Source organism: Mycteria americana, chromosome 17 (genome assembly GCF_035582795.1).
Source record: "Mycteria americana isolate JAX WOST 10 ecotype Jacksonville Zoo and Gardens chromosome 17, USCA_MyAme_1.0, whole genome shotgun sequence".
NCBI classification, from domain to species: Eukaryota; Metazoa; Chordata; class Aves; order Ciconiiformes; family Ciconiidae; genus Mycteria; species Mycteria americana.
Window position 1 is genome coordinate 8,414,786 of NC_134381.1, and position 24,943 is coordinate 8,439,728.

The 24,943-nt window shown below is 42.5% G+C and overlaps 1 protein-coding gene across 1 annotated transcript in view; it reads left to right on the forward strand.

Annotated features, from left to right (window-relative positions):
- NUP214 (nucleoporin 214) overlaps positions 1-24,943 on the forward strand; it is a 48,329-nt gene that overhangs the window by 7,322 nt on the left and 16,064 nt on the right. The window contains exons 11-28 of the mRNA XM_075519357.1: positions 1,850-2,011; positions 3,118-3,574; positions 4,977-5,152; positions 5,839-5,930; positions 6,558-6,647; positions 7,025-7,174; positions 7,416-7,574; positions 9,736-9,839; positions 10,379-10,561; positions 11,050-11,135; positions 11,236-11,319; positions 11,654-11,899; positions 15,424-15,585; positions 16,553-16,661; positions 20,002-20,077; positions 20,782-20,890; positions 22,105-22,210; positions 24,309-24,382. Coding sequence (XP_075375472.1) covers positions 1,850-2,011; positions 3,118-3,574; positions 4,977-5,152; positions 5,839-5,930; positions 6,558-6,647; positions 7,025-7,174; positions 7,416-7,574; positions 9,736-9,839; positions 10,379-10,561; positions 11,050-11,135; positions 11,236-11,319; positions 11,654-11,899; positions 15,424-15,585; positions 16,553-16,661; positions 20,002-20,077; positions 20,782-20,890; positions 22,105-22,210; positions 24,309-24,382 — 2,625 coding nt within the window. The remainder of the gene's footprint in view (positions 1-1,849; positions 2,012-3,117; positions 3,575-4,976; positions 5,153-5,838; positions 5,931-6,557; positions 6,648-7,024; positions 7,175-7,415; positions 7,575-9,735; positions 9,840-10,378; positions 10,562-11,049; positions 11,136-11,235; positions 11,320-11,653; positions 11,900-15,423; positions 15,586-16,552; positions 16,662-20,001; positions 20,078-20,781; positions 20,891-22,104; positions 22,211-24,308; positions 24,383-24,943) is intronic.

Sequence of the window (24,943 nt, forward strand, 5' to 3'; positions counted from 1 at the left end):
GAGGGGCAGCCTGGTTCTCAGGGTTCTAGGAGATTGTTCTGAAAGGGAGACTGACACAGAGAATCCATCCTGCCTTTTTATACCAAGCGCAGAGCACATGTGGGCTTACTTCTGTGTAAGGATTCAAATGGCAAAGTGTTAAATACAGTTCTTCATCAAAGCTCTCAGCAGCCTGGGATACTACACTAACAGACATGGCAAACAAAGCACCTGAGTTATGTCTATGTTTCACAGAGCTGGGATAATAGTGAGTTTAAAGGAGTTGTATTCTAACACTGGGGATTTCAGACTGCCTGCGAGGTTTTCTTTATTGTTGTAGCTTATGTCGTTTTGCAGAACTGTTTTGTATGAATTACATTTGCACTGATCTAAAGGAAAAGTGGGTTAGTTTCAAAGCCAGAAAAAGCAAAGATCATCGAGGTGAATGTGTAGGTTTTAATTCTGCATTAAAGCACAGGGCCTGTACTGACTGAACCCTGCTGTGCTCTACATCTAGCCAGTTGCATTATTGCTGTACCTTCCGTGCTGCCTGAAGGCTCTTCAAAGCACCTTGTCAGAGGCTGAAGCTGAAGATACATCTGAGCTATTGTGTTGTACCTTAGTGAATTCTGAAAACTCTCCCTTGAAACCCAGAGACAGATTGAAATAGAGATGCCTTCAGGCAGAGTGGAAGGTACTGCAGTCAAGAGTTCCTGAAGAGCCCAGGAGGGTGCCGATTAACTGAGAACTTTAACTGAATGAAAGCCTACAGAAGGGAATTGAGGTCAAACTTTGTACTTGAATGCAAAATTGAATTTGAAGCATTTTCTCTGTTAATCTAGACAGTTATTGGATTAAGGAATCTGTCAGGACAGCTTTTTTTAAGACCAGGTTATATTGCCTTAGAGTTTTTAGAAAGGTTTTTGGAGAAGCTTTTTGCTAACACATTCTCTGTGTTCTCACAGAGTGCAGTCAGCTTGGTTTGGGCTGCGCATTAATTGGCTTTGCAGTTCACAGCAAGTTTGGATTGCAAAGAAACCTCCTTTATCCTGGAGCTTGTTCCCATGTGGAAACTGCCCTTTCCTAGCATGCTTTTCCTGAAGAACCAATAGGTAGAGAAACATGGCCATCCACTGCACTGCCTGACAAACAAAGCACTGTGATTATAGCAGATTTTTCCTGCATCCTAGATTTGTTGGGTTTTTTTGTTTAATTAAGCACAGTTAAAACATTCTAAAAATTTTTTTAGAAATACAGGGAGTGGTTTGGGGACTTTAACTTGCTGAGAATATTTGAACAGAAGCAGACTCTAGGCTCAAAGGTGCAGCTGTGCAAAACGTAAGTGTTTTATATCAGAGGTTCAGATCATCAGGATGTTTGTTTGATGTTGACTTTCTTTAAAGTTAAAAAGCTTCCTATCTAGCAATTCTCTTTCATACTTTATGTATATGAATGTTAATGAAGTGACAGAACCCAATGGAATGTGGGGATTGCTGAAAGGTATAGAGGATTGAAGGAGAGAGCAGCATATAGGTGAGGAAAAAGGACTGCTTCAAAATATGAGAAAGCTTGGCACAGGAGTTCATGGGTGAAACTTGGGCTTTGCCGTTGAGGAGATGACATTTGATTGTCAAAGTAACCCTTCATCTATGAATTTATGAAAGATGAAGTCAGGAATAGGAAGGAATAAAGAAGGAAAAAAAGGGAATTGGGTATTCATGGAGAAGCAAGGGAACAAAGATGCGAGTGAAAGCAAGAAGGGAGAAACGTAAGAAATATCATGCTGAGCAAGTCACATGAAGGTGCCAATGCCAGTAGGAACAGAATAGGAAACTTTGGCTGCAGAACTTGCATATGTCCTCTCTGACAGGTGACGAGAAGACCCTTGCTCCAGCTCCAGTTCTGATCTTGCTCTCTACGGATGGTGTGCTCTGCCCATTTTACATGATCAACCAAAACCCAGGGGTCAGATCACTTATCGTGACGCCAGAGCCGTTGATGTTAGTAGGGGAGAGAGTTCCAAAATCAGCAGGTGGGTACTCCAGTGGATTAGGGAAACACTTGGATTTGTGGATCTTTGTCATCTTCATCTGTAAGTTTGGTATTCAGACACGTATGTGGTCACAGAAAATAATTTTTTTTCTTTATAATGATAATGGGGACCAGTTCTTGAATGTTTTGTGCTCCCAGGACTGTTCTCTGTCTTTTGTGCATCAGTGTGAAATTATCTAGTCCTATTCATTATGTGGGATCTCAAGCACTTTGCAGACTGTGTACTTAGACTCTACTGTGCAATCAACCTTTAGGGAACAGGGCCAAAGCAATTCTAGGAGGCCCTTTGCCCAGGTTTGGGGTGTATGACTGGAACTGCAGCGATGACTGCAGGCTCTGCTTGGGGACAAGGATCAAGCACTGTGCAGACCCAGAGCACGGTCTGCATGCTGCAGAAAGGTGATGGTTTTCCTCCATGTATTTTGCCACAGGAGGCCATGATGTGAACTAAGGTGTTTGGCTGCAGCAAAAGCTTATTTAAACAATAGCTTTCTGCAGCGCTGTGAAAATTGTGTTAGCAGGTGAAGAGTAGTAGCTTTAGCTGCATTATATATGTGTTGCTGTACGCAGTGTGAAGGAGGCAGTTTCCTATGGTGGGGTAGGCAGGTAAGCTGATTGTTTTGCTTGTCTGCATGCATGCAATAATAATTGGAAACCCACCATTTTCTTCCCTAACCTCAAATTTGCTTCTCCTTCCCCAAACAGAATGCTTCTGTTTGGCAGCCTGCCTCTCTGCAGTGCTGGCTGACTTGCGGGCTGACAGCCTGTTTTATTTGAGATGGCAGGAACCTCATCAAAATCAATGGAGAAAGGTGAAGCCTTTTCACAGGAAATCCCAGACAACATTAACCTAGACAGACTGTAGTATTGATCGTGGCTTGGACTTTGTGCAGTTTCTGTATCACTTACTGGGTTTGGAGACTGGAAGCCTGGCTCTGCCTTCTCTCCTCCTCACTGTACCGTCTGTCCAGTGAGCGAGATAGTGCTGAACTGTCCCCATCAAATAGCATTTGGCCTTGCAATACCTTCTGCCATTAGTCAATGCAGCCAAATGAGTCTCTTCCGTCCCCATTTGTCTTTCTGCAGGAAGTACTGCCACAACTCCAACCACTCCTCCAACTTCTTTAAAGCCTGACACAACACCAGGTGTTGCTCCTACTGCGCCTGCCTCAACTCAGCCTCCTGCAGGGAGTGGAGCAGCTACTTTTTCCTTTATGCCTTCAACTGTGAAGACGCCTGGCGCTACGGGCAGCGATCCTCCGCCTTACTCCTTTGCCACTGATGCCTCCAGGCAAGCCCTGGCTCCCAGTCTGACTGGAGCAGCAACATTCGCTTTCTCCTCTGCTTCTCCTAAGGCATCTGTGACTCCTGCTCCTTCTGTAAGCACCACTACAGCTACTGCCACCTCCTTTTCGTTTGGATCCATGAACTTCAAACCAGCTGCAGACAGCTCACCTGGGCCACCGCTCTCCACAACACCTGTTGCGCAGAAGTCATCTTTCGCCCCTTCAGCTTCTTCAGTCAAAGTTAACCTCAATGAGAAGTAAATAGATACAGTAATTAATGCAGTGGCTGGATACTTGTTAAATTGCTTCAGGCACGGACAACGTATGGTAGTTCTGAAGATGGTTTCTGGCTTTTTGCCCTGACACCAGTTCCCCATGGAGCACGAAAGCACTGAGGAAGCCTCTCTATCCAAGATATAGCCATCTTGGCTGTGAAACCCTTAGTGCTTCCTGTGCTAGAGGTTATGTTCATGGGCAAAATATTAGTCAAGGGATGATGCCAAAAATTAGATGGATAATTTGTGAGATTGGCAGAGACCTAGTTTTTTCATGTCTTTGCTTCATAGGCATCAAACAGTAATTCCATGCCTTTGTTTGATGCAAATCATGATTAAAGACTCTTGGGGAACACTGGGATTTGAAGTCCTTTATGTCTGGGACTGGTTTAGTGTGGTGGTGATAGCACAAGTTGCTTTGACTGTTTGAAGGTTCCTTACCCCCAATCTAAAGAGTAACTTGCAGAGCTGAGAGGAAGCTGTATCCATAGCTGATGGATTTCTTTTCCACTCCTGTATTCAGTAGAAAAGGTGCCAGACCTTTTGGTTTTGTTCTTAAATGGGTACTTGGTCATTGAACACAGGATCCGAAATCTTCAAAGCTTGTTCGTGCCAGCTGAAAGAAAACTAATATTGATTAGAAACTATGCAAAATGGATTTGAGTGATGAATATTCTCAGATTTCATATACGCACTCTTCCCTCCAACTCCTGAGACTTGCTCTCTTTTTTTTAGAAAGAATGGTTTAAGACACAGAGCTATGTTAATTGGAACTGCTTTCTATGGAGAGCAATTTTCATGTAAATGCATCATAAGAAATTTCTGATGGTTCAAATGATTATTTTTTAATTAGAAAAATCTTTACTACACCAGGATCTGATGGTAGCTCTTGTGGCTTTTAAAATTTTATATTTTGTGTATAAAGCAAATTATACGCTTGTGAATTGGCTGAATATTTAAATTGGCTGCCTTGAGGAGCTGAGTTTGCAGATGAATGGAAATTCGTATTTTCTTGCAGAATTTCTGTTTGAGCCTTGCTGCAAGAATGACACTGAAGGGCATCTCAGATTTGCTATAGTTGGTGCTTTGGTGCAAAATGATGAGGTGCATTTTGAATCAGGGTAGTACTTTTTGCTGGCATTTGGCTTTTGCTCACTGGGTGGGTATATGGTAGCGGTCTTTGTGGTTCCACGTATTCAGAAATGATCCTGGATGGCTCCTTCCCACTGTCTCCAGGAGCTACACTTGTAATTTTGTATCTGGAGCTCAAGTTGTTGCTGATCCCAGAGGATGCTAATTCATTAGAACTTAGTCCTTCATTTTGGATGGAGGGAAGCAGCCAGGACCCATTCAGAGCTGAAAGATGTTCTGCTTTCTGTTGCAGGTTCACTGCTGTAGACACCTCTTCTCCCACAAGCAGCACTGGTCAATGCACTTCCACAATGTTTTCATTCTCAACCACTTCAAAAACTGCTTCTGGAGGTCCTCTGAGCCAGTCCACACCCCTTGCAGCCTCTCCTACCACACCACTGAAGGCTTCAACCCCTGTGCCTGCCACAGGTAGGAGTCCGATGCATATTGTTGGGAATAATATAAACAATGTTCTAAAACCTTTAGGACATAGTGAGCTTCATTTGGCTTCTTTCTTTCTTGTTTTTTCCTGCTGCTTTTACTGCAGTGGACCTCCTGATTTGCACACCATAATGATGTGATGGACTTAGTACTGAAACTGAGAAGTTTTTCCATTTGTGTACTCTGTTCCCCAGAGAACATGAATATATTCAGCTTCTTAAGTATATCCAGAAGTTCTGGCATTTTCAGTGCACTGTAATACAGCTCTGATTATGAATGTTTCTGGGCAGTCACACAAATCAGTGCCTTATCTTGCATCTGGAGTGACTAGAGTTCAAAATGGTCACAAGTGAGTTTAAATGAGATCGCACTCATTTGTTAGCAGAATAATATTCCATCTCTCAAACATTTGTGTGACTGGGGATCTTGAGGTCCTTCAGGAGGGTCCTTCAGGGGTGGTACAGCCACATATTGGAGAGTGACAGTTGTTACTGTTAGCAGAGAAGTTGGATGGGAGTAAAACGGCACCTAAGGAAGGTGTGTTCTTGCACTGGGACCCATAGCACTATTGCTTTTGGATTTGACAGCGGTGACTATGGTTGTGTCTGATCACAACCTGTTTTCTCAAGCTTTGTGTGAGTTCATAAATTACTGTTCCTCTTTTTAAATTCCAGTGGCACGTCCTGCTCAAAGTATGCCTTCAGCTTCTTTACTACAGAAGACAGCCAAAATCACCCCGTCTGCAGCAAAGCCAAGCTCTACCCAGGTAATGGGAACTTGAGTAGATTCTTTAGAGGGCGAATGTTTTACATGGGCTATGAATTGCTTAGAATTCATTGGACTGAATGACTATTCTTAGGTCAAAGAATTAGCTAGCTTTTGACATTAAAATAGTAGCAAATCTGTGGGACAAACTATGTTCTATGCATGTCTTGAGAGAGCCGTGTTTTGATGTCTGTTGTCATAATCAGAGTTGTAGAAACTAAGTCTTCCTGTTGTTATGGAAATGAGGTTTCACAGCTTTCCTAGCTAATAAGCAGTCAAGGATGCCTTGACTGTGTATTAAGAGAGACACTAAGTTTGTTGGATATTAAAATCAAAGCAGTAATACAGAGCAGCACACAAAGATTTCCTTTGCTTTCATAAAGCTTTAGCCACATATCTCCAGGTAATCCGCAGTCCTACTTCAAACATGCACATAGCAGTCTTAGTTTACTGTGGAACTAGTATTTATGCTTATGACAATTGTCTCCCTGGTGACTGGTGTCTGAATGGAGTCTCTAACAGCAGGCCTTTTTTGATATTCTAAGCTTGCTGTTGCTAAGGATATATCCCTAATATTGTTTTTGGGGTTTTGGGGGGTTTGTGTGTGTTTGTTTGTTTGTTTTTCCAGGGCAAATCAGTACTCCCCAGCACAGCTTTAGAGAAACAGGCCCACCAGTGGAAGGATTCAGACCCTGTCATAGCAGGAATCAGAGAGGAGGTGAGATTTTCAAGCAGTTTTCTTCATTTTAGTAGCTGTAAGACCACTGTATAGGTATACAGACACTTATTTTCAGTTCACCTATGTTCTGATGGTGTGTGTCAGTAGTTCAGGAACCAGAATGGAAATTTTTCCCAAGATAATCAGCCTGGTTTGTAATTGCTGTTTGTGTGTCCTGTTCAGTCATCTTTAATTTCAGTTGCTGTGCTGGAAAAATTGAGTATTCTTTCCTGTTAATGTTCAAGAAGAATTTCCTGCTTTGGCTGCAAAGTGACAGGTGTTTATGGCGTAGTAGAAACATTATCCAAGAGCTGTGACATTTGTTCCAGACACTGCTGTGTTTCAGTGGCTGCACTTTCTTCCACTTGACTTTGTAGATTGCGCATTTTCAAAAGGAGATGGAGGAACTGAAGGCCCGGACTTCCAAAGCCTGTTTCCAAGTTGGTACTCCAGAGGAAATGAAGATGTTGCGAACTGAGTCAGATGATCTTCACACCTTCCTCTTGGAAATTAAAGAGACAACAGAGGTGAGCAGAGTATCTTCAAACTGTTTAGCTCCTCAGCGACTGTTCCTCACCTGATGTTCCTACTTAACCTGCTAAAGCTGAACTGATGTAGATGGAACATCTGACTATGCTTGCTTCAATGTGGGGGTGACGTTTGCATTTGTGCTTTCAGGCAGACACTTGCAGAAGCCCCTGTGCTAGAGATGGCAATGAAAAAATGTTACTTTGAACCTAGTCCCATCTGTTTTATTTCTATTTGCAGTCACTTCACGGAGATATTAGTATTCTGAAGACAACCTTGCTGGAGGGATTTGCAGGGGTAGAAGAGGCTAGAGAACAGAACGAACGGAATCGTAGCTCGGGGTATTTACACTTGCTCTATAAGAAACCTTTGGATCCCAAGAGTGAAGCACAGCTTCAGGTATGAAGCATGCCAGCCAACTTCTAATCTAGAGTTTTAAATAAAATAAAACCGAGGCTTGTGTGGCCAAGTGCCCAGCAGTTTTGTTTTGCCCTAGGTATTTGCTGTTTCAACATAGTCTAGTAAAAGTGTGATGAGCTTTGTTTTCCATGACTTTGCAAGACATGCTGAAAATCCTCTCCTAAAATCCTCTGTGTTGTTGCCATTTGCAGTGATAATTCAAAACTCCTGCTGAAGGGAAGTAGTTCACCTGAGATCCAAGTCCATTCTAAGCTTAGAATGTGACTCTTGACATCCTGTTCCTTCTCAGCCTGTAGTGTTTGCTCAGGGATTTCAGTTAAAAGAATTTTTTTTTTTTAACACTTTGTAGAAGAGTTCTTGGAATTATTTTTATCTTCAGCAAGTGCCTTATGGAAACATTTGATGATTTATTATGACTTACAGGATTGTGTGGTTAATTTCATGGATGGTGGAGCATAAAGCTAGATGATATTCTAAAAGCTGGGGCACAAAGGAAAATAACCAGCAGTACAGAAAGAGGCTTTCAAAGACATGAAGGGAACTAGGGGTGAAGCACTCTTTGTTACAGCTCTGGTGATGAGAGGGCTATTTAACCCTAAGCAAAATAGAGTGAATGTGCCCTACAAATGATACTTGGTCTTTTATACACTGATAAGTTCCCCTCAAGAAGTCTGACTAGCAGGCTGAAGACATAATTGAATGTCATCTTTGTTACAGTAGGTATCAAGGGCATGCACACAGACGGTTACTAGAAGTCATCTGACGTGAAGTAATTTCTTTTACGTCTGATCTCTAGTCTTCACCTGGATTCTGTAGATTGATTCACACTCTTAGTTGTATGCCTGCTTTGATAGCCAGTATGTGTCTGTGACATTTCAGTCTTATGCTTGTGATTTCAGAGAGACGATAATCTTGAAATGTTTGTTTCGCTGATCTAGGGAGAGGATCATGAGGAAAGAATAACGGAGTGGGAGAGAAATGGAAGTGGATTGGAATGTAAGGGGAGAGGTCTAGTCTGACTCTTAAATTTTGTTCAGTCTACATCATCCCCATTCTTCTGGGTGAGAAAAGCTCACTTAGTCAACTTTGTGTATTAGTTTTCAATGAAGTTTTAAAGATCCTGGGGCTTTTCTGATGTCCAGCCATATCGATTTGCTGTCCAGAGAGTTGCTGCTATATAATGCTCATAGTTGCTGGAGTGAGGAAACCTGTGCTTGGTAGTGTGTAACGCTAAGCGCACAGTAGGACTGGATTTGGTTTCAGGTTGGGTATGTCACATTAGAATTTCATGCTGGATCTTGAAAACAGTTGCAGTGGAATTTTTCCCAAGCTGTGTTACTTGGCTGCTTCGTCGTTGTATTTAAGTGAGCATTCTGTTGAGATCAGCTGAAACCAACTGTAGTTTCCATTTCCATTTTACGAGATTGGAGTTCAAGACATGTTCATGCCATGACAGGCTGGAGGGATGACAATAATGAGACTGAATGCTGGTTTTGTTTAGGGAGAAGGGCTTGCAGCCAGAGGTCTCTGACTTAGTTGTGCCAGTTGTGCAACTGTGTGGTCGTGGATAAGTCACTTTACTCTCTCTGTGCTGCCTTTCCCCCCCCCCCCCCCCCCCTACCTATAAAAATCCAGTTAATTCCTTGGCTTAATGTGAGAGTTGTGAGCATTTGTGAATGCTTTCATGAATCAGTCTGTGAATGCTGGTATCCTAAAGCCATGTGAATAGCCTGCAAAGCTTTGATCACCTATCAAGTTAGAAGTTTCAACATCGTAAAATGGGAGCAAATGACTTGTGTTCTGGAAATGAGATTTGAAATATGATTTGTTTTGTATAATGCCTGGTGTTTGTAAAACCCTTTCTGTAAAGACCTGGCAATGTTTTACAAACATTATGGAAAGTATTATTTCTAGTTGAGAGCTGGGATAAAATGTCCAAGCCAAGCCCTGTGGTACCGCATTGATTGATCAGTAGATTTTCACTATGTTGGGTTCTGCTGTGCTGATAAAACTTTCCAGGCAGAAATACGGGAAAGTGCCACATGGCTTGGACCGAATGAGCCTGAAGGGTCTTCAGCTTCTTCAACTGAAACTGAGATTTCTGAAGTGAATTAAAAGCTGACTTTATTTTGCATGGTAGGAAATTCGACGCTTGCACCAGTATGTGAAATTTGCTGTTCAGGATGTGAATGACGTTCTGGATTTGGAGTGGGATCGGCACCTGGAACAGAAGAGAAAGCAGAAGTAAGTAACTGAAATTGGAATACAGAACAACTGTAAGGAACATGTCAGTGAATCGGGCATTAGTCTCTCATCAACAGACAAAAGCCTTTTTCCACTTAACAGTATGATCTTTTTCAAGGGGGTCTAGGAATAAAGCTTGACTGAGACACCTAATGGGAGCTATAGGTTCAGATTATTTGGCTTCATACGTGTTACAAGCTTGCTGCATCTCTGTGTACAGTGTAAATAGTGCTTATAGAAAAAACTATAAAACAAGCTTTGTAGAAACCAAATGCATCCATTGGTGGTAGGTAATGAAACCTTTCTAATAAATAAAACATCTTGAAGTAAATGAGCTAAATGAATAAACTTGCGGCATATCTGAAGGAGAAATATGCATTTGAGATGAACTGAACTGCTTTGGTGTTCAAACCAAACCGTGTTTGACCTCATGGAGTTTCAGTAGCTAGAACCACTGAACTACTTTGTGTATGCATGCCTGCTTGTGGCCAGTTATATAGAATGGTCCTTATCCCTGTCTCTTGATCTGATGTCTGAAGGCGTCTGATAGCTCCTGAGCGAGAGACTTTGTTTAACACGCTGGCTAATAACCGGGAAATAATCAATCAGCAGAGGAAGAGACTAAATCAGCTTGTGAACAGCCTGCAGCAGCTCCGACTGTATAATCAGACATCTCAGTGGAGTGTTCCCAGTGATACATCTTCTCTTAGCAGTGCTCAAAGGTATGTGAAACACGAGTTTGAGTGGTGTTAACACCACTTCTCTCTTGCCCCCAGCAATGTGTGAGGGTGCGTCCTCCAAAGAATCATGTTTTGTGGACGTGGTGTGGGAGGACAGGATGTCATAAAAATGATACTAAACTATGCCCAGGTATTACAGAAGCTCATTGGTTATATTCTGTGACACACTGTTCGATGCCTATCAGAAATTTCCCCTAAAAGTTACGTTTTTTATAGTAAACAGGATAATAGAGCCTCCAGACTGAGGTACTGCTGGTTGTCTGTCTGAATTCAGGGGAAGAAGTGAATGGCTCTTAGAGTTTCCAAAATAATTAAAGATGCATGTGTTTAAATAGCACAGTATCTAGAGGAGCCAATTGTTCTTCCAAATAAGCCAATGGTTCTAGTGGCTCCTTTGGCCCCCTTTTGTTCCTGATTTGGTTGGTTTCTTTCTGCTGATCATGGTTTTTCACTGCTCTGCCTTGTCCCAGTTTTGACAGTGACCTTGAAAGCCTGCGCAATGCCTTGATGAAAACTACCTTGGAATCACATGCCAAACCTCTGCCTAAAGTACCTGGTAATTTATTCGTTCTTCCTGGCATTCACACCATAAATGTGAATTACTTTTTTTGACTTGCAGTTTGATTATAAACTAATAACTGTCTTTGGTTTTCCAGCTAAATTATCCCCCGTGAAACAGGCACAGTTGAGGAATTTCCTAGCCAAGAGGAAAACTCCACCAATTAGGTCTACAGCTCCAGGTAAACCTTTAGTTACCATAGAATTCTGAAATGCTTTCCAGGAGGGTGACTCACCTGCTGTGGGAACCAGTCCTGAAGTTAGCTTTTGGCTCTTCACTCCTCAGCCCTACTTCTCCTTTCCTGTTGCCCCATCTGCTCTCAGTAAGAATTTCGTTCAGTTACTGTCTTGTTGAAGGCTGCCTTTCCTGGCAGTTAAGAAGTCAAATCCTATCAATGCAGGATTAAAACAAACCAGAGAAGAGCATCCTAAAATAGGGTGTCTCTGTCTTGGCTGTTAGGCTGGATGGTTCCCTCAACCTAATACACACACGTGATTTTGTTTCTGATATTGCAGCAAGTTTGTCCCGATCTGCCTTCTTGTCCACAAGATATTATGAAGATTTGGATGAAGTCAGTTCAACATCCTCAGTTTCCCAGTCACTGGAGAATGATGATTCACAGGCAGTGGACCAGGAAGAAGAGGCTGCTCCAGTCCAAGTCCCTCGTCATGCTCCTGTGGTCCGTACTCCCTCTATCCAGCCTGGTTTGATGGCTCAGTCTCCGTCCTTTGGGAAACAGCACCTCTCCCTGGGTACTTTGCGTGAGTTGTTTTTGCAATGTCTCTCCTATTCTGCATGTGTTCTTGTCGGTATCTTTAACCACTGCATCCATTGTCAATGCTTCAGGTCCTGTAGAAATGAGATTGCAGCTTGCAGATATACATTGCCAAGTTTCCAGAAGCAGTTAGCAGAGTGGCATTATAACTTCATGAACTGGAGCTAAAAGCGCTAAAATATCTTGACTCATTGACTGTGTTTTTCTGATAGCCTGTTTCTTTCAGATAGTACTGACCATAGGTAGCATTGCCTTCCTTTTGTAATTTGCCTTAAGTGTATACAATTGTTGTGGTTTAACCCCAGTAACTAGGCACCTCACAGCTGCTTGCTCACCTGCCCCCCCCTCCCCCCCCTTCCGGTGGGATGGGGGAGAGAATCAGGAAAAAAAAAAGTAAAACCCATGAGTTGAGATAAAGACAGTTTAACAGGACAGCAAAGGAAGAGAAAATAATAATAATAAAAGAATATCCAAAACAAGTGATGTACAGTGCAATTGCTCACCACCTGCTGAACGATGCCCAGCCCGTCCCCAGGCAGCGATCACTCCCCCCTGGCACACTCCCCTCAGTTTCTATACTGAGCATGACGCCATATGGTATGGAATAGCCCTTTGGCCAGTCTGGGTCAGCTGTCCTGGCTGTGCCCCCTCCCAGCTTCTTCTGCACCTGGCAGAGCAGGGGAAGCTGAAAAGTCCTTGACTTAGTATAAGCACTACTTAGCAACAACTAAAACATCAGTGTGTTATCAACATTATTCTCATCCTAAATCCAAAACACAGCACTATACCAGCTACTAGGAAGAAAATTAATTCTATCCCGGCCGAAACCAGGACAGTATCTAGCCCTTATTCTATACCATCTATGTCATGCCCAGGTCCTATACATTCCAATTAATCACCACCACTTTTCCTGTCTTTTGATATATACACATAGATATCATTCCCTTGGTCTACGGGCCATCCCTCTAAAATGTCCATTGAGTTCTTTTAGTCCATGACTTTGGGCTCCATCTGTCATAACAGTCCTTCAGGGCAGGAGAGATGGTGTGTGGTGCTGAATTGTTGCATACTGAAGCCAGTTCTGGTTCCATCACCGCTGCACTTTGCTTGGTTTCATCAAAGTTAATTCTTCATTAATCTGGGTGATTCTTACTGTAATACCATTGATATGGCATATAGCAACCATAGAAGTGATGACATACAGTATTATATAGCAATTAACATCATACAATTCAGTTCATTGGCTATTTTCACCCAAAATCAAATCCCCTTGAGGTACACATTGGACTTTCCCATCCTTCCGCATCACCCGCCAAGTGCACCCAGGTCCTTGAGCAAAAGCAATCCCACAAATAGGTTTACCTTTGCCCGAGGCAGGAATAACCCAGACTGTCTTCCCCAGCATATTTTTTATGTGCGTTACAGGGACTTTGTCCCCATCTACAGTACGTAAAAGTTTTGATTGGGCAGGGCCAGCTCGATTGGCAGATGCCCTAGTGTTGACTAAGCAGGTGGCTTTTGCTAAATGTGTATCCCAGTGTTTGAATGTTGCACCACCCATTGCTCTCAGTGTGGTCTTTAACAGTCCGTTGTATCGTTCGATTTTCCCAGAGGCTGGTGCATGACAGGGGATGTGATATACCCACTCAATGCCATGCTCATTGGCCCAGGCGTCTATGAGGTTGTTTCAGAAATTAGTCCTGTTGTCTCACTCAATTCTTTCTGGGGTTCCATGTCGCCATAGGACTTGCTTTTCAAGACCTCGGATAGTGTTCTGGGCAGTGGCATGGGGCATGGGATATGTTTCCAGCCATCCAGTGGTTGCTTCCACCCTGGTGAGCACATAGCGCTTGCCTTGACAGGTTTGTGGGAATGTGATATAATCGATCTGCCAGGCCTCCCCATATTTATAGTTCAGCCATTGTCCTCCATACAAAGAGGCTTTAACCGCTTGGCTTGTTTGATTGCAGTGCATGTTTCACATTCATGGATAACCTGTGCAATAGTGTCCATGGTTAAATCCACCCCTTGATCATGAGCCCATCTATATGTTGCATCTCTTCCTTGATGGCCTGAGGTGTCATGGGCCCACCGAACCATAAATAATTCACCCTTATGTTGCCAGTCCAGATCCACCAGAGCCACTTCAATCTTAGCAGCCTGATCCACCTGCTGGGTGTTTCGATGTTCTTCAGTGGCCCGACTCTTGGGTACGTGAGCATCTACGTGATGTACTTTTACAACCAGGTTCTCTACCCGGGCAGCAATATCTTGCCACAATTCTGCAGCCCATACGGGTTTGCCTCTGTGCTGCCAGTTGTTCTGCTTCCATTGCTGCAACCACCCCCACAGGGCATTTGCCACCATCCATGAGTCAGTATGAAGATAGAGCGCTGGCCACTTTTCTCAGTCAGCAATTTCTAAAGCCAGCTGCATGGCTTTCACCTCTGCAAACTGACTTGATTCACTATCTCCTTCAGCGGTTTCTGCGACTTGTATAGGACTCCATACAGCAGCCTTCCACCTCTGATGCTTTCCCACAAGACGACAGGACCCATCAGTGAACAGGGCATATTGTTTCTCATTTTCTGGCGGTTTATTATACAGTGAGGCCTCTTCAGCACGCGTCACCTCCTCCTCTAGGGATATTCCAAAATCTTTGCCTTCTGGCCAGTCCATGATCACTCCCAAGATTCCTGGGCGACTGGGGTTTCCTATTCGAGCCCGTTGTGTGATCAGTGCGATCCACTTACTCCACGTAGCATCAGTGGCATGATGTGTAGAGGGGCCCCTCCCTTTGAACATCCAGCCCAGCACCAGCAGTCGGGGTGCCAGGAAGAGCTGTGCTTCAATACCAACCACTTCCGAAGCAGCTCGAACCCCTTCATTTGCTGCCAATATCTCTTTTTCAGTTGGAGTATAGCGGGCCTCGGATCCTCTCTATCCCCAACTCCAAAACCCTAGGGATCGACCTTGAGACTCCCCTGGTGCTTTCTGCCAGAGGCTCCAGGTAGGGCCATTCTTCCCAGCTGCAGCCTATCCCAGCCAAAACCAGGACAGCCATTATTTCTTAAAATAATGCCCAAAGACCAGGAAACTGAAATACTACTGCATTTGGTTGGTGTGGCCAAGGTTAGGAGTTCTGAGCCCAGTGAGTCACAGTAAGAACTATATTTGCATACGCTCAGTTTTCCTTGAGCGAGAGAGGGGTTTTTTTATCTCTGTAGCCAGAGAGAAAAATAAGGTGTCAGCAGAAGTATCTGTAACAGCAAACTGAAAGTCCTCTAAAGCATTGAAATGACAGCTATTGAGACTTACTTGCTAAATTCATTGGGATATACAGAAACTGCCAGGGACAGATTGTGTTGATTGTTTAAAAGGCGTGCGCATCAGTCTTGTCAGAAGGAAGCTGTGTACTTAGAGGAACTTTAGTTCAGCAAAGGCTTTCAAGTCTCCCTGATTTGTAGAGATAACAGTGAACTGTAATACTTTTGTTCGTTTGTTTTTTAGTGCCTACGTCTTCAAACAGAATCATACCACAAGGGGCAGACAGTACAATGCTTGCAACAAAGACTGTGAAACATGGAGCCCCTGCTCCCACTGTCACTGTTCCAGCACCACAAGCAGCTGCTGCTGCAGCTCTGCGGAGGCAGATGGCTAACCAGTCCCCAGGTAAAGGGATGGCTAATTGCCCAAGTGACCTCTGAGCAGTTGAATGTGGCTTTCACAGGAATTTAGTGGTCTCAAAGGAGAAGATCATCAAACAAAATGTGACGCGGATCTGTGTTTGTTGCACCTCTGAGTCTTTGTCTTTCATCTTCCTGTAAGCTACTAGTACGGAATGCCTGAGAAACTCCCACCTCGGGTTTCTTTGTACCCCTTCTCATCTGTGCAGTGGCAGAAATGTTGATGACTCTTAGGAAGATCCTGGTGTGGCAATTGATCTGTGTGCAAGGAACTCCGTTAGAGCAGAGAAAGGATGGCACAGGCCTATATTAAGTAACTCTTCATTATTAGCTATGCAATTAAAGATCTGAATTGTAAAACAATTTTAATATTGAAAAGTTAAAGGTGAACTGTTGAGTAAAGCCTTGGATCTGGCTGTAAGGTTTTGAGTTGACAGGAGAAAGGTTCCCCAATTTAAGCTTTTCTTGTTTGTTTTTAGACGTTTCTCAGTACTTCCCCAGTATTGCAGAGTCAGTGCAGAAAAGAAACAAAATTCAGTTACTGGTGGAGGAATTGGATTAGTTTATTTTCCTTGCCCAAGGAGAGCATAAGTGCAGAAAGTGGACTAGTGACATTAATTCTGCCAGAGGCTGGGGTGTAACTGCACAGGTCATTTCTGTTAACCTAAGATGTTACAATGTAGGTAAGGGAAAATTCGTAAGAATAATTAGATTTGGTCAGCTAACAACGAAAAATGTACCAACTACATAGAAAGCTGTCCAGTTCTTTGTTGTCCTTATTGAAGGCTGAGATACCAAATGTTTTGGGCCAGATACACCACATACCTTCTAGAAACTTGGATGGATTTCTTCTGGAGTTACTCACAGGCACTATATTGAATGAAAAGCTTAATATGGAGATCATCTTTACATAATTCCTCCCCCCCCACCTTTTTTTTTTCTCCCCCTCAAAGCTGTAAGCACCTCCTTGACGGAATCAACTCTGAAAAACGTTCCTCAGGTGGTGAATGTGCGAGAACTCAAGACTGGTGGATTGACTCCAGCTGTCTCTGCGGTAATAGGGTGAGTGGGTGCTCCCCTTCTTTCTGGTAGCATTTGGTAGCACCTGCAATAGAGCACATCTGCCGGTGGGGAGCAGCAGTAGTGGTTTACGTAGTCTGACTATGTAAGACCTAAAGTGGATGCATTTAGAAAAGAGTATTGGGTTTGTGGAATGAAAGGAAAAAATATTTTCTTTCCAGGTCATTCAAGGATTTGCTAATGGCTTGTCCTGAACAAACAACAAGACCAGTATTAACCTCCTTCTCCATTAGTTTGTGAAATGCATTTAAGTGCATCCTCTCCTTTTGGGATCCAGTGGTTTTACTCCTAATATGTATTTTGGATCTGGTATCTCTCCAGTCACTACCTCTGTTCTGCCTCTTTCTGTGAGGGAAGTGCACCCCTCTGTCGCTGAGTGTGGTCTGTGGCCTTAAGCTGTCCAAATGTTGTTCCTTCTGCTTCATCATCCATTACAGAGAAAACCACCTCTGTAGTTATGCCTCTTCTGTCTGTTCCCAGATTCACCCCGAGGGAGAGAGAACTGTGCTCTGGCTTTTCTGGAAACTTGTCTCAAATTTTTTGACATCAGAATTTTGACTGAAGGGTTGGGTGTTCATAGGGGCCAATCACATTGGAAAAATACAGATCTGCAAGGCTGTCTTCCTCATGAGTAAATTATGAATGTTGTCTTCTGGTATTTAACCTTGAATTTGTTAAGATTTCTTGTGAGTTAGCTGTAACACTTGGCTTTCCTACTTCTCTGCCTCCTACAGACAACAGCCAGCTCAGCTCATTCCAGAGATTTCTGTCTTATCACCAGGCTCTGTCACCAGCCACAGAACTAGTCCTTTTCCCTGTCATTGTAATGACCTTGAAACTGTCTGCTTGAAGTTCGTACTATTGCTTAAGACCAAGATAACGCATGGCCATTTCTGGGCTGGGGAGGCAAGGGCACTAGTGAAAAGTCTGAGCAAAGTTGGGCTTGCTGCATAAAGCAGGGTAAACTCACCACATACATCTGATTATAAGTCCACATGGAGTTGCAAATGCTTTATCTGTATAACTGTGGGCTATACGTGCAGCTCTGGAACAATTTCTGTTGTTGCATCATTTCTGGTTAGCATACACGTGTGTATGCTGTTCACTGTCAAAGAAAAAACATGAAATTCCTTTGATGCAGCTTTTCAAAAAGGGAACAGAGTCTTACAGTGGTGGTATTCAGCTGCTGACCTTGAAATTTACTTCATGGTTTCTTCTGCATTTTAATTGGGAAACAGTTTGGAAACTTTTTACTGTTTTATTTTCTCCTGAAAGTGATAAACTGAGAGGGGGAGGGGCAGTGCTACATCTTTTGAAAGTAAAATTTGCAAGCAGCTCTGCTTGGGAAATTTTGCTGAAAGCAGTGTTATGACCAGGAAGAGTTCTCCATCCTTTGTTTCATCAAAATTATGATGAAAAAAGTAAAGAGTACTGGCTGTACATAGACAAGGACATGAGCGAGCGATACATACCTGAGATTGGCTTTCACGTGAACTGTAGTTAAAGACCTGTCTTACTTTCAAGTAGTTTTAGACTGGCAGTATTGATTGATTTCTTTAATTTATAGAGCACCAGCTAGCTTGATATCTTGAAGACTTTTTACAGTCTTATTTTATAGCTGACCTCATAAAATTGTACTCTCTAAAAATTCTACCCAAATGAACCATGCCTGCCAGTCAGATTCAGCATTAAAATAAAGCGCGTTCACCCAGCAAAGTTAATTCATCAGTTTTTGCTACTTCAGACATCCTGGCTCTCTTTTGCTGCCACAGCACACTCTTCGAGTTGTTAAGCAGTAATGATTTTTCAGTTGTTATCAGTTGTTCAATGGCCTGTGGCCAGGTGTATTGGTGGTCCCAGTCCAGTTACTTATATATAGTTTTCAGTGCAAAAAAACCCTCTTTCCACAACTGAAGTCAAAACCAGCATTTTCATAGCCTTGTCAGAGAAGCTGTGGGTCAACTGATCTTGAGACTTTTCTGGGGAAAAGGTCCCACCCTATCATGAATTTCACAGACTTTCCATTGTTTTCTTCTTTGTTCGGGGTTCGTATGAACTTGAAATTTACAGCTGCACCTTCCCAACATGGACTCTTTCCAGTGTTAATCTGAAGTTTTCCTTGTTTGCTTTACTTTTGCTTGGGGCAGAGGGCAAATCCAGGCTGTGCAACGTAGAGAGCGAGCGCTCGCTGCTGGAAGGAAGGACTTACTAGTAATGCAAAGCTGTTTGAGGCACAAAACCCTATCCAAGACCAAATGGCTATGCAAAATTACTGCTTCATGTGTGTGTCCCCTTCCTTTGGAATATAGTAGGAAACTTCTGTGAGTTGGCCTGTAGCTGACCAAATAGTAAATGCAGCTGGGGAGTCCTTGTGCTTTAGGACATATACAACTTTTGATGTCGAGATTCACTTACTGTCTGGGATTTGCAGCCTCAGCCCTGTCTATAGTATAGAGATTGCTTATTGCCTTAGAGAACACCTGGCCTGAGTCAAGATGGAAAGAGCCTGCTAGGGTAAGAGAAAGGTGGCCCTTTGCCAGCAAGAGAACACAGTCAGTGTTGAATTTAAGCTTCTGAAAGCTTCTGGTATTGGCCATTTAAGCTGCTGAACTTAGTGAGGTACAGGCTTGAGGAGATGCTAAAACTGGATGGCTGTTCCCAAGTTACGGTGATTTGATGTGTTAATGGCCCACAGCATGTAGGTAGGATGCTTCACCTCAGGAGCAGCTGCTGTTCTGCAGCAATTGTCTGTGGGCTCTGATGTACAATTTATTTCATGGTCAAAATTCCCAAACCTATAATGTAGAATATAGGTTAATTTTATCACAGTTCTTGCCATGACTTCATTAATGTTTATACTATGCTTTAAAGACATGAAGCGCTCACCCCCACCCCCCCCAGCTTTGTCTCCTTGCTCAGCATTTCTGAGAGTTGCATGTACTTGTCTGGGCTCCACACTATAAAGGAAGCTTCTTAAATTTGTTATCCACTAGGCATAAAAATTGTAATCCTCTTACCTGCTGATTTTTCATCAACTTCCTGTAAAATAGAAAGGCCTGCCTCTCTTCAGAGACAAGAGTGTGTGAAGAAGACTTGATCATTTAAGTCCAGAGTTTAAACACATTTGCAGACTTCCTTTGTTAAATGTGGCTGATTCATTTAAGAGGTTTATTCCCTAATCAGATTTGTTCGTTTGGAGTTGTGTGTGGAATCTTTAATAGAGGCGGTTGTTCAAGACTTCTGGAAGCTGTGCTTTTTGAGAGGCGAGGAAGGCCTCTTTTAGACTAGTCATTCATTTAACCTTTTAATTTTTCTTTTTAAGATCATCTGTACCTCACTCTGCAGCCCAGGCAGTCCACCAAGTTTTGGCAACTGTTGCTACAAATCAAGCTAAACAGGTATCTTGATATAGAACCCTTTCCCTGTGGAATACTGTACCTGGGCATGCTCAGCACAGTTTGGGGGTTTAATTGTTGGTGAACAGGTCATCTAAAAATCTCTTTTCACAGTTTGCCCTGCATTCTTGGCAAACCATTTATTTATCTGTGACCTCGACAGTGTGATGCCAGGCATATCTTTGTTATGTCTTGCCTTTTCTGTCTTTTGAAGACTTGCAGCTTTCTAATGGCCACAGCCTTGCAGCAGTAAGGGTTGCAACTAACAACAAAGGAAACTGTATTAGGTAGCTATACCTAAATTTCTCCCCCCCCAAAAAAAGTGCTAGGCAATCAAGGGAGAGAGTGGTTTACCTATCCTGTTATTCTACTGAAAACATTTCTTATTAGTTGACAAGCTGCTAGGTTTTATGTTCACACATCAAAAAACCATGCAGCAGTCTTTGTCCCCTGGAGTCATTGAGCTGTTGCCCATGGAGGCTTGCTGGCCTCTGCAAGAGACTTGTTGAAAAAGTTAAGTATTGATCCTGTATTTAAGTGTCAAGACATAATGGGCCCAAGATTGAAGGGCACTTCTAAGTGCTTCAGCCACCTTCCTCTAGCTTGTTCTTAAGTCATTGCATGACTCTCATAATACTAGACCAAGGTTAGAAGGACCTTTGTTAATGGACAGAGTGTACTGACCTGAAGTGATACTGTGTTTTTAGACACCTCTAACAAGCTCGCTTAAGGGACAGACTCCACCTTCCGCTCTGTGTGCACCCTGTCCTATGGCATCTACAGCTGGTCCAACATCATCTGGCAACAAAATCTCAGGTAAGTTGTCTTTAGTGGAGATGGAAATAAGGCCTGGATGTCTCTTGCCACCTGTCAGGGTGTGCAATCCAGAGAATGAAGACACTGAGGAAAAAAGATTTGCCTCCACCGAGAGGCTGCTGTGCCGGTCTTGAGGGAGAGAATTTGACAAACCAAGGTACAGAAGAGCGGGAGAGTGGTTTTGTATACAGCCCTGTGTTTTGTCTCTGTGCCTGCATCTAGAATTCAGTGATACAATTCCGTGTTCAGAGTGGACTCCGTATGTGTAACCCTTATCAAGAAGTGTTGAAAGCACATCTACCAAAGGCTACTATGGTTTGACAGCAAATCAAAAGCAGTCATCTTTGCTGTTTTGTTTTTTAAACATGAAAATCATGCTGGTTTTAAACATTTTAAACACGCTGGTTTGATTTCTAAACACGCAGCACCATAAGAGTACCTGAACTAGCTTGAAATGAACTAATTCAGGTACTGGGTCTGTTGAGTGTTGAGCTGTATGACCAACTTCAAAGCCAGTTCAGATACTGTGATCAGTTGCAGACAGTTTAGAAGCTTCTAAGGAAAGGAATGCTCAGTTTACATCATTTGGTACAAATGGGGAAAGAAGAAACACTTAAGGAAGGAAGAAATTGATTTTTAATGTGTATTAGATAATAATGCTTGCATTGGACATGGTTTTATAAGCCTCTTGCATAAATGCCTGAAATCCTTCTCTTTTGGTCTTCTGCCTTTAATCCGTGGATGTAGGTTGCCTCTTAGCCACGGGTAAGAAGCAGTAAAAATAGCTAGGAATCGTATTTGACCTGGCAAATGCTTCTTAAATTTTGGTTTATTGAAAATGTCAGCTCCTGAATTTGATAGCACTTCCTTTTTATTTGAAACGTGTTTTGATATGTTGATGAGAGATTTTACCGAGGATTTCTTGATTTTTATAGTTTAATTTTTATTGTCAAGATGATGACACCTATCTTTGCTCTAATCTGATATATGTTATTGCCTTAAATCTTTGAAATAATTCATGTGTTCTCTGACGTTGTAGCAGTAGCAGGAATATTTCTGTGTGCAAATATCAGACCTGGTGTAAGTGGCAAAAAAGCTTTGTTTCCAACTGATAAAATTGCAGACTGTCTGTGCAAACTATTCCTTCCTTTTCCGATAGCTGGATGACAAGGTGCTTTTTTCTTTTTTGTAATGGTTGTTCTTGTAACTTACAGGACAAGGGACAGTAAAAACAGTTACAGCTGTGACTTCTTCTACAGTGACATCAGTACAAGCAACAACTGCACAGCTCAACAAAGCATTCTCGTTTTCTTCTGTGGGGTCTGTATGAACATTAAGTTTTCTTTGTAGTTGACGTTAAATATTATCGGCTGTTACAGCAAGTGTTACCTACAAGCTGCATAATACTGTAAAATGGCACCTGCAAATGTTAGATTGGGAGGGCAGGAGTTGCACCAGAGTTCTCGGAAGACCTTCTTGTTTGTGGAAGCCTACCTGAGTGAGGTCTGAAGGTCTGTGAGAATTTGACACAATATCGTGTTGCTTTGAGATTTTTCAGTCTGTAACTAATCAAGAGTAAATAATGACTGGCTTTCTCTTCAGGTTTATCTATAGTGGACTATTGAACAAATCATACACTGTGTGTACTGGTATTTCTCATCATCAGGTGATGATCTGAGATTAGAGCGATATGACTGTGGTTAAAGCACCCACTCACGGTCTGATGCACTGGGTTCACTGACTGTCTTTGAGTGCACGTCACCACTTCTCATAGAGTCAGAGAGGAACATTTATGCTGTATCTTGTATGTTGGGGTTAAGGAAGAGCAAAAAGAGGCAGGCCATAGCTAGTTTTAAACCTTGTTCTTTATTTACTGAACAAAGAGCAGTACTAGGAAAATGATCTCTAGCAAGTTGTGCAGAGGCATGTGAGAATGAACTTTGGCTTTACAGCAGCAGGAGAAGAGGTTGAACACTGGAAGCTTCTGCTCCCAGAGAAGAAGAAAGAACCTGAACATGGTCATATTAATGCTTGTCACCTCTGAAGATGGATTCCAAAGAGAATGATGTTCAGTTTTCTAACCTGGGTATATGGGTTTCAAATGCTGGCAGGGGTTTGAGAGACAGAAGTGCTGGAATTCCCAATTAGGACTTGAAATTTGTGCTTATGGTCAAACTTGCTGAATTAGTTACTTATTTTAGTACAACAGAATAAATTCCATGTTTTGGCTTGAAAAGTAGTCTGTTCATGACGGTGACTAGAGAGTCCCCATGCCATCTGGTGATTTCTGTTACATAATAGTAACACAAAGCAAGGAGCATGTTATGAACATATAGTTATTCTGAAATGTCTCTTATGGAGTATTTTTTCAGGGGTGACAAAAATATTTCTTTGATCATATCTTATGTTTGGGGGAGAGGGACGACTGCTTAGAAATGATTGTTTGAAATTCAGCATGTTTACCTATCTAATACTCAAGTGAATTTCTCTTTATGAAGTGGGTAACATTAAGTATTTCAGAACACACATACTTTCAAATGGCTGGTTTCTTTCAGTCTTAACCATTTCTCTGCAAGTTTGTCAAGCGGATGTTACCCAAATGCATTGCTGTGCTCTTCAAAGGGCTAAAATAGGCCTTTTGAGAGACGGAAATTCAGATTCAAAAAGCAAACAAACCCTGCCTTTGTCCCAGGCTGCAGTGCCTCAGTCTAAACCATATGCTAAATACAGTGCCGTTGTCAGTGATGTCTTAGTTACATGGCCTGACTTCTATATCAGCAGCTGGTCTTTGAGAATCGGAGAAAGCTTAAAAAGCCTCAGGGAATGAAGGTCTCTGGAGGACCCCAGTGCTTATTATGACAGATCACAGTATTTTTGCAAGACAGAATATTCTTAGTGTGAAATAGTCATGGAAACTTTTAATTTCTGTCTTGCTATGAGTGATCTCCTTTTTGATGGGTGGTAGTATCGTTAATCCCTCTTGTACATGTGCTGTCTCCTACCTTTTAGCTCTTTTAAATAAACTTTAGTCACCACTGTGGCTTCTGCTCTTGCTAGTCTCCCAAAAGGTATCAGGATTTGGTGCATGGTGTTCTGCTGCCAAGCTGAATGGGGAAGAAATATACAGCAGAAAGGAAAGAATATGGGAGGATGAGGGGTGGTCAAAAGAACTTTGAACTCTGACTCTCTTTAACCCCCTAGAAGCCTTGTCAGAGGGGAAACAAATGGAGCCCAGTCTGCGTGCATGCTTCTCTCTGCCTGTTTAGTTCTTGGAGAAACTGTTCTTGTGCCTGTGTGCCTGACTTTGTGCAAGTCTGTACTGGAAATCTGAGTCTCAAAGTTGTGTTAATCATGGGGTTGGAAGTTTCAACACTTTGAGCTAAGTGTCATTCTTTCCCTTTCTCCTCTTTCCTTCTAGGTCTGGATTTAATTTTGGTGTTGTCACATCAGCTGCTTCATCACCAACACTGCCCAGCCTCGCTTCCTCGCAAGGTTAGTTTGGAAGAGTGTGCAAACAACATCTCTCCCCTGCTAACAGAACGCTTACTCTTCCTAATTCTTGTGGTTCTTGTTTTATGTTGAAGTTCTATTATTAAAATTGCAGTAGCTGCAATAACATTATATACATATACTGGATTATGCCCTGTAATGCACAGAAATCTAGGCCACCTGCCTTTCAATTAAGAGTAAGCAAAATATTTGCTGCCAGGAACATCTAGGAGGTACTAGTTTATGAGAAGGGTAACATCTGTAGTCATTTCCCCTGCTGTCTTTAATCTGTAGATTTAAGGTTGCCAAGGTGGTCCGACACAGAAAGCTGTCATTAAGTGGAATGAGCATTTAGTAATGGGAGGGGAATGCTTGGGATGGCTTTGTGTTGCTTCTAAAATTGAGTTGACAATATATAGGCTGCCTTTCCATTTCATAGGTAGACTATATTTGCCCGGTCTGGAAAAAGGGGACTTATACATCTGCTTTATAATATTCTTGAAGTTTTCTGCCTCTAACTTCAGTCTTGCAAAAGAGATTGTATGGTCAAAAACTCGCTTCCAA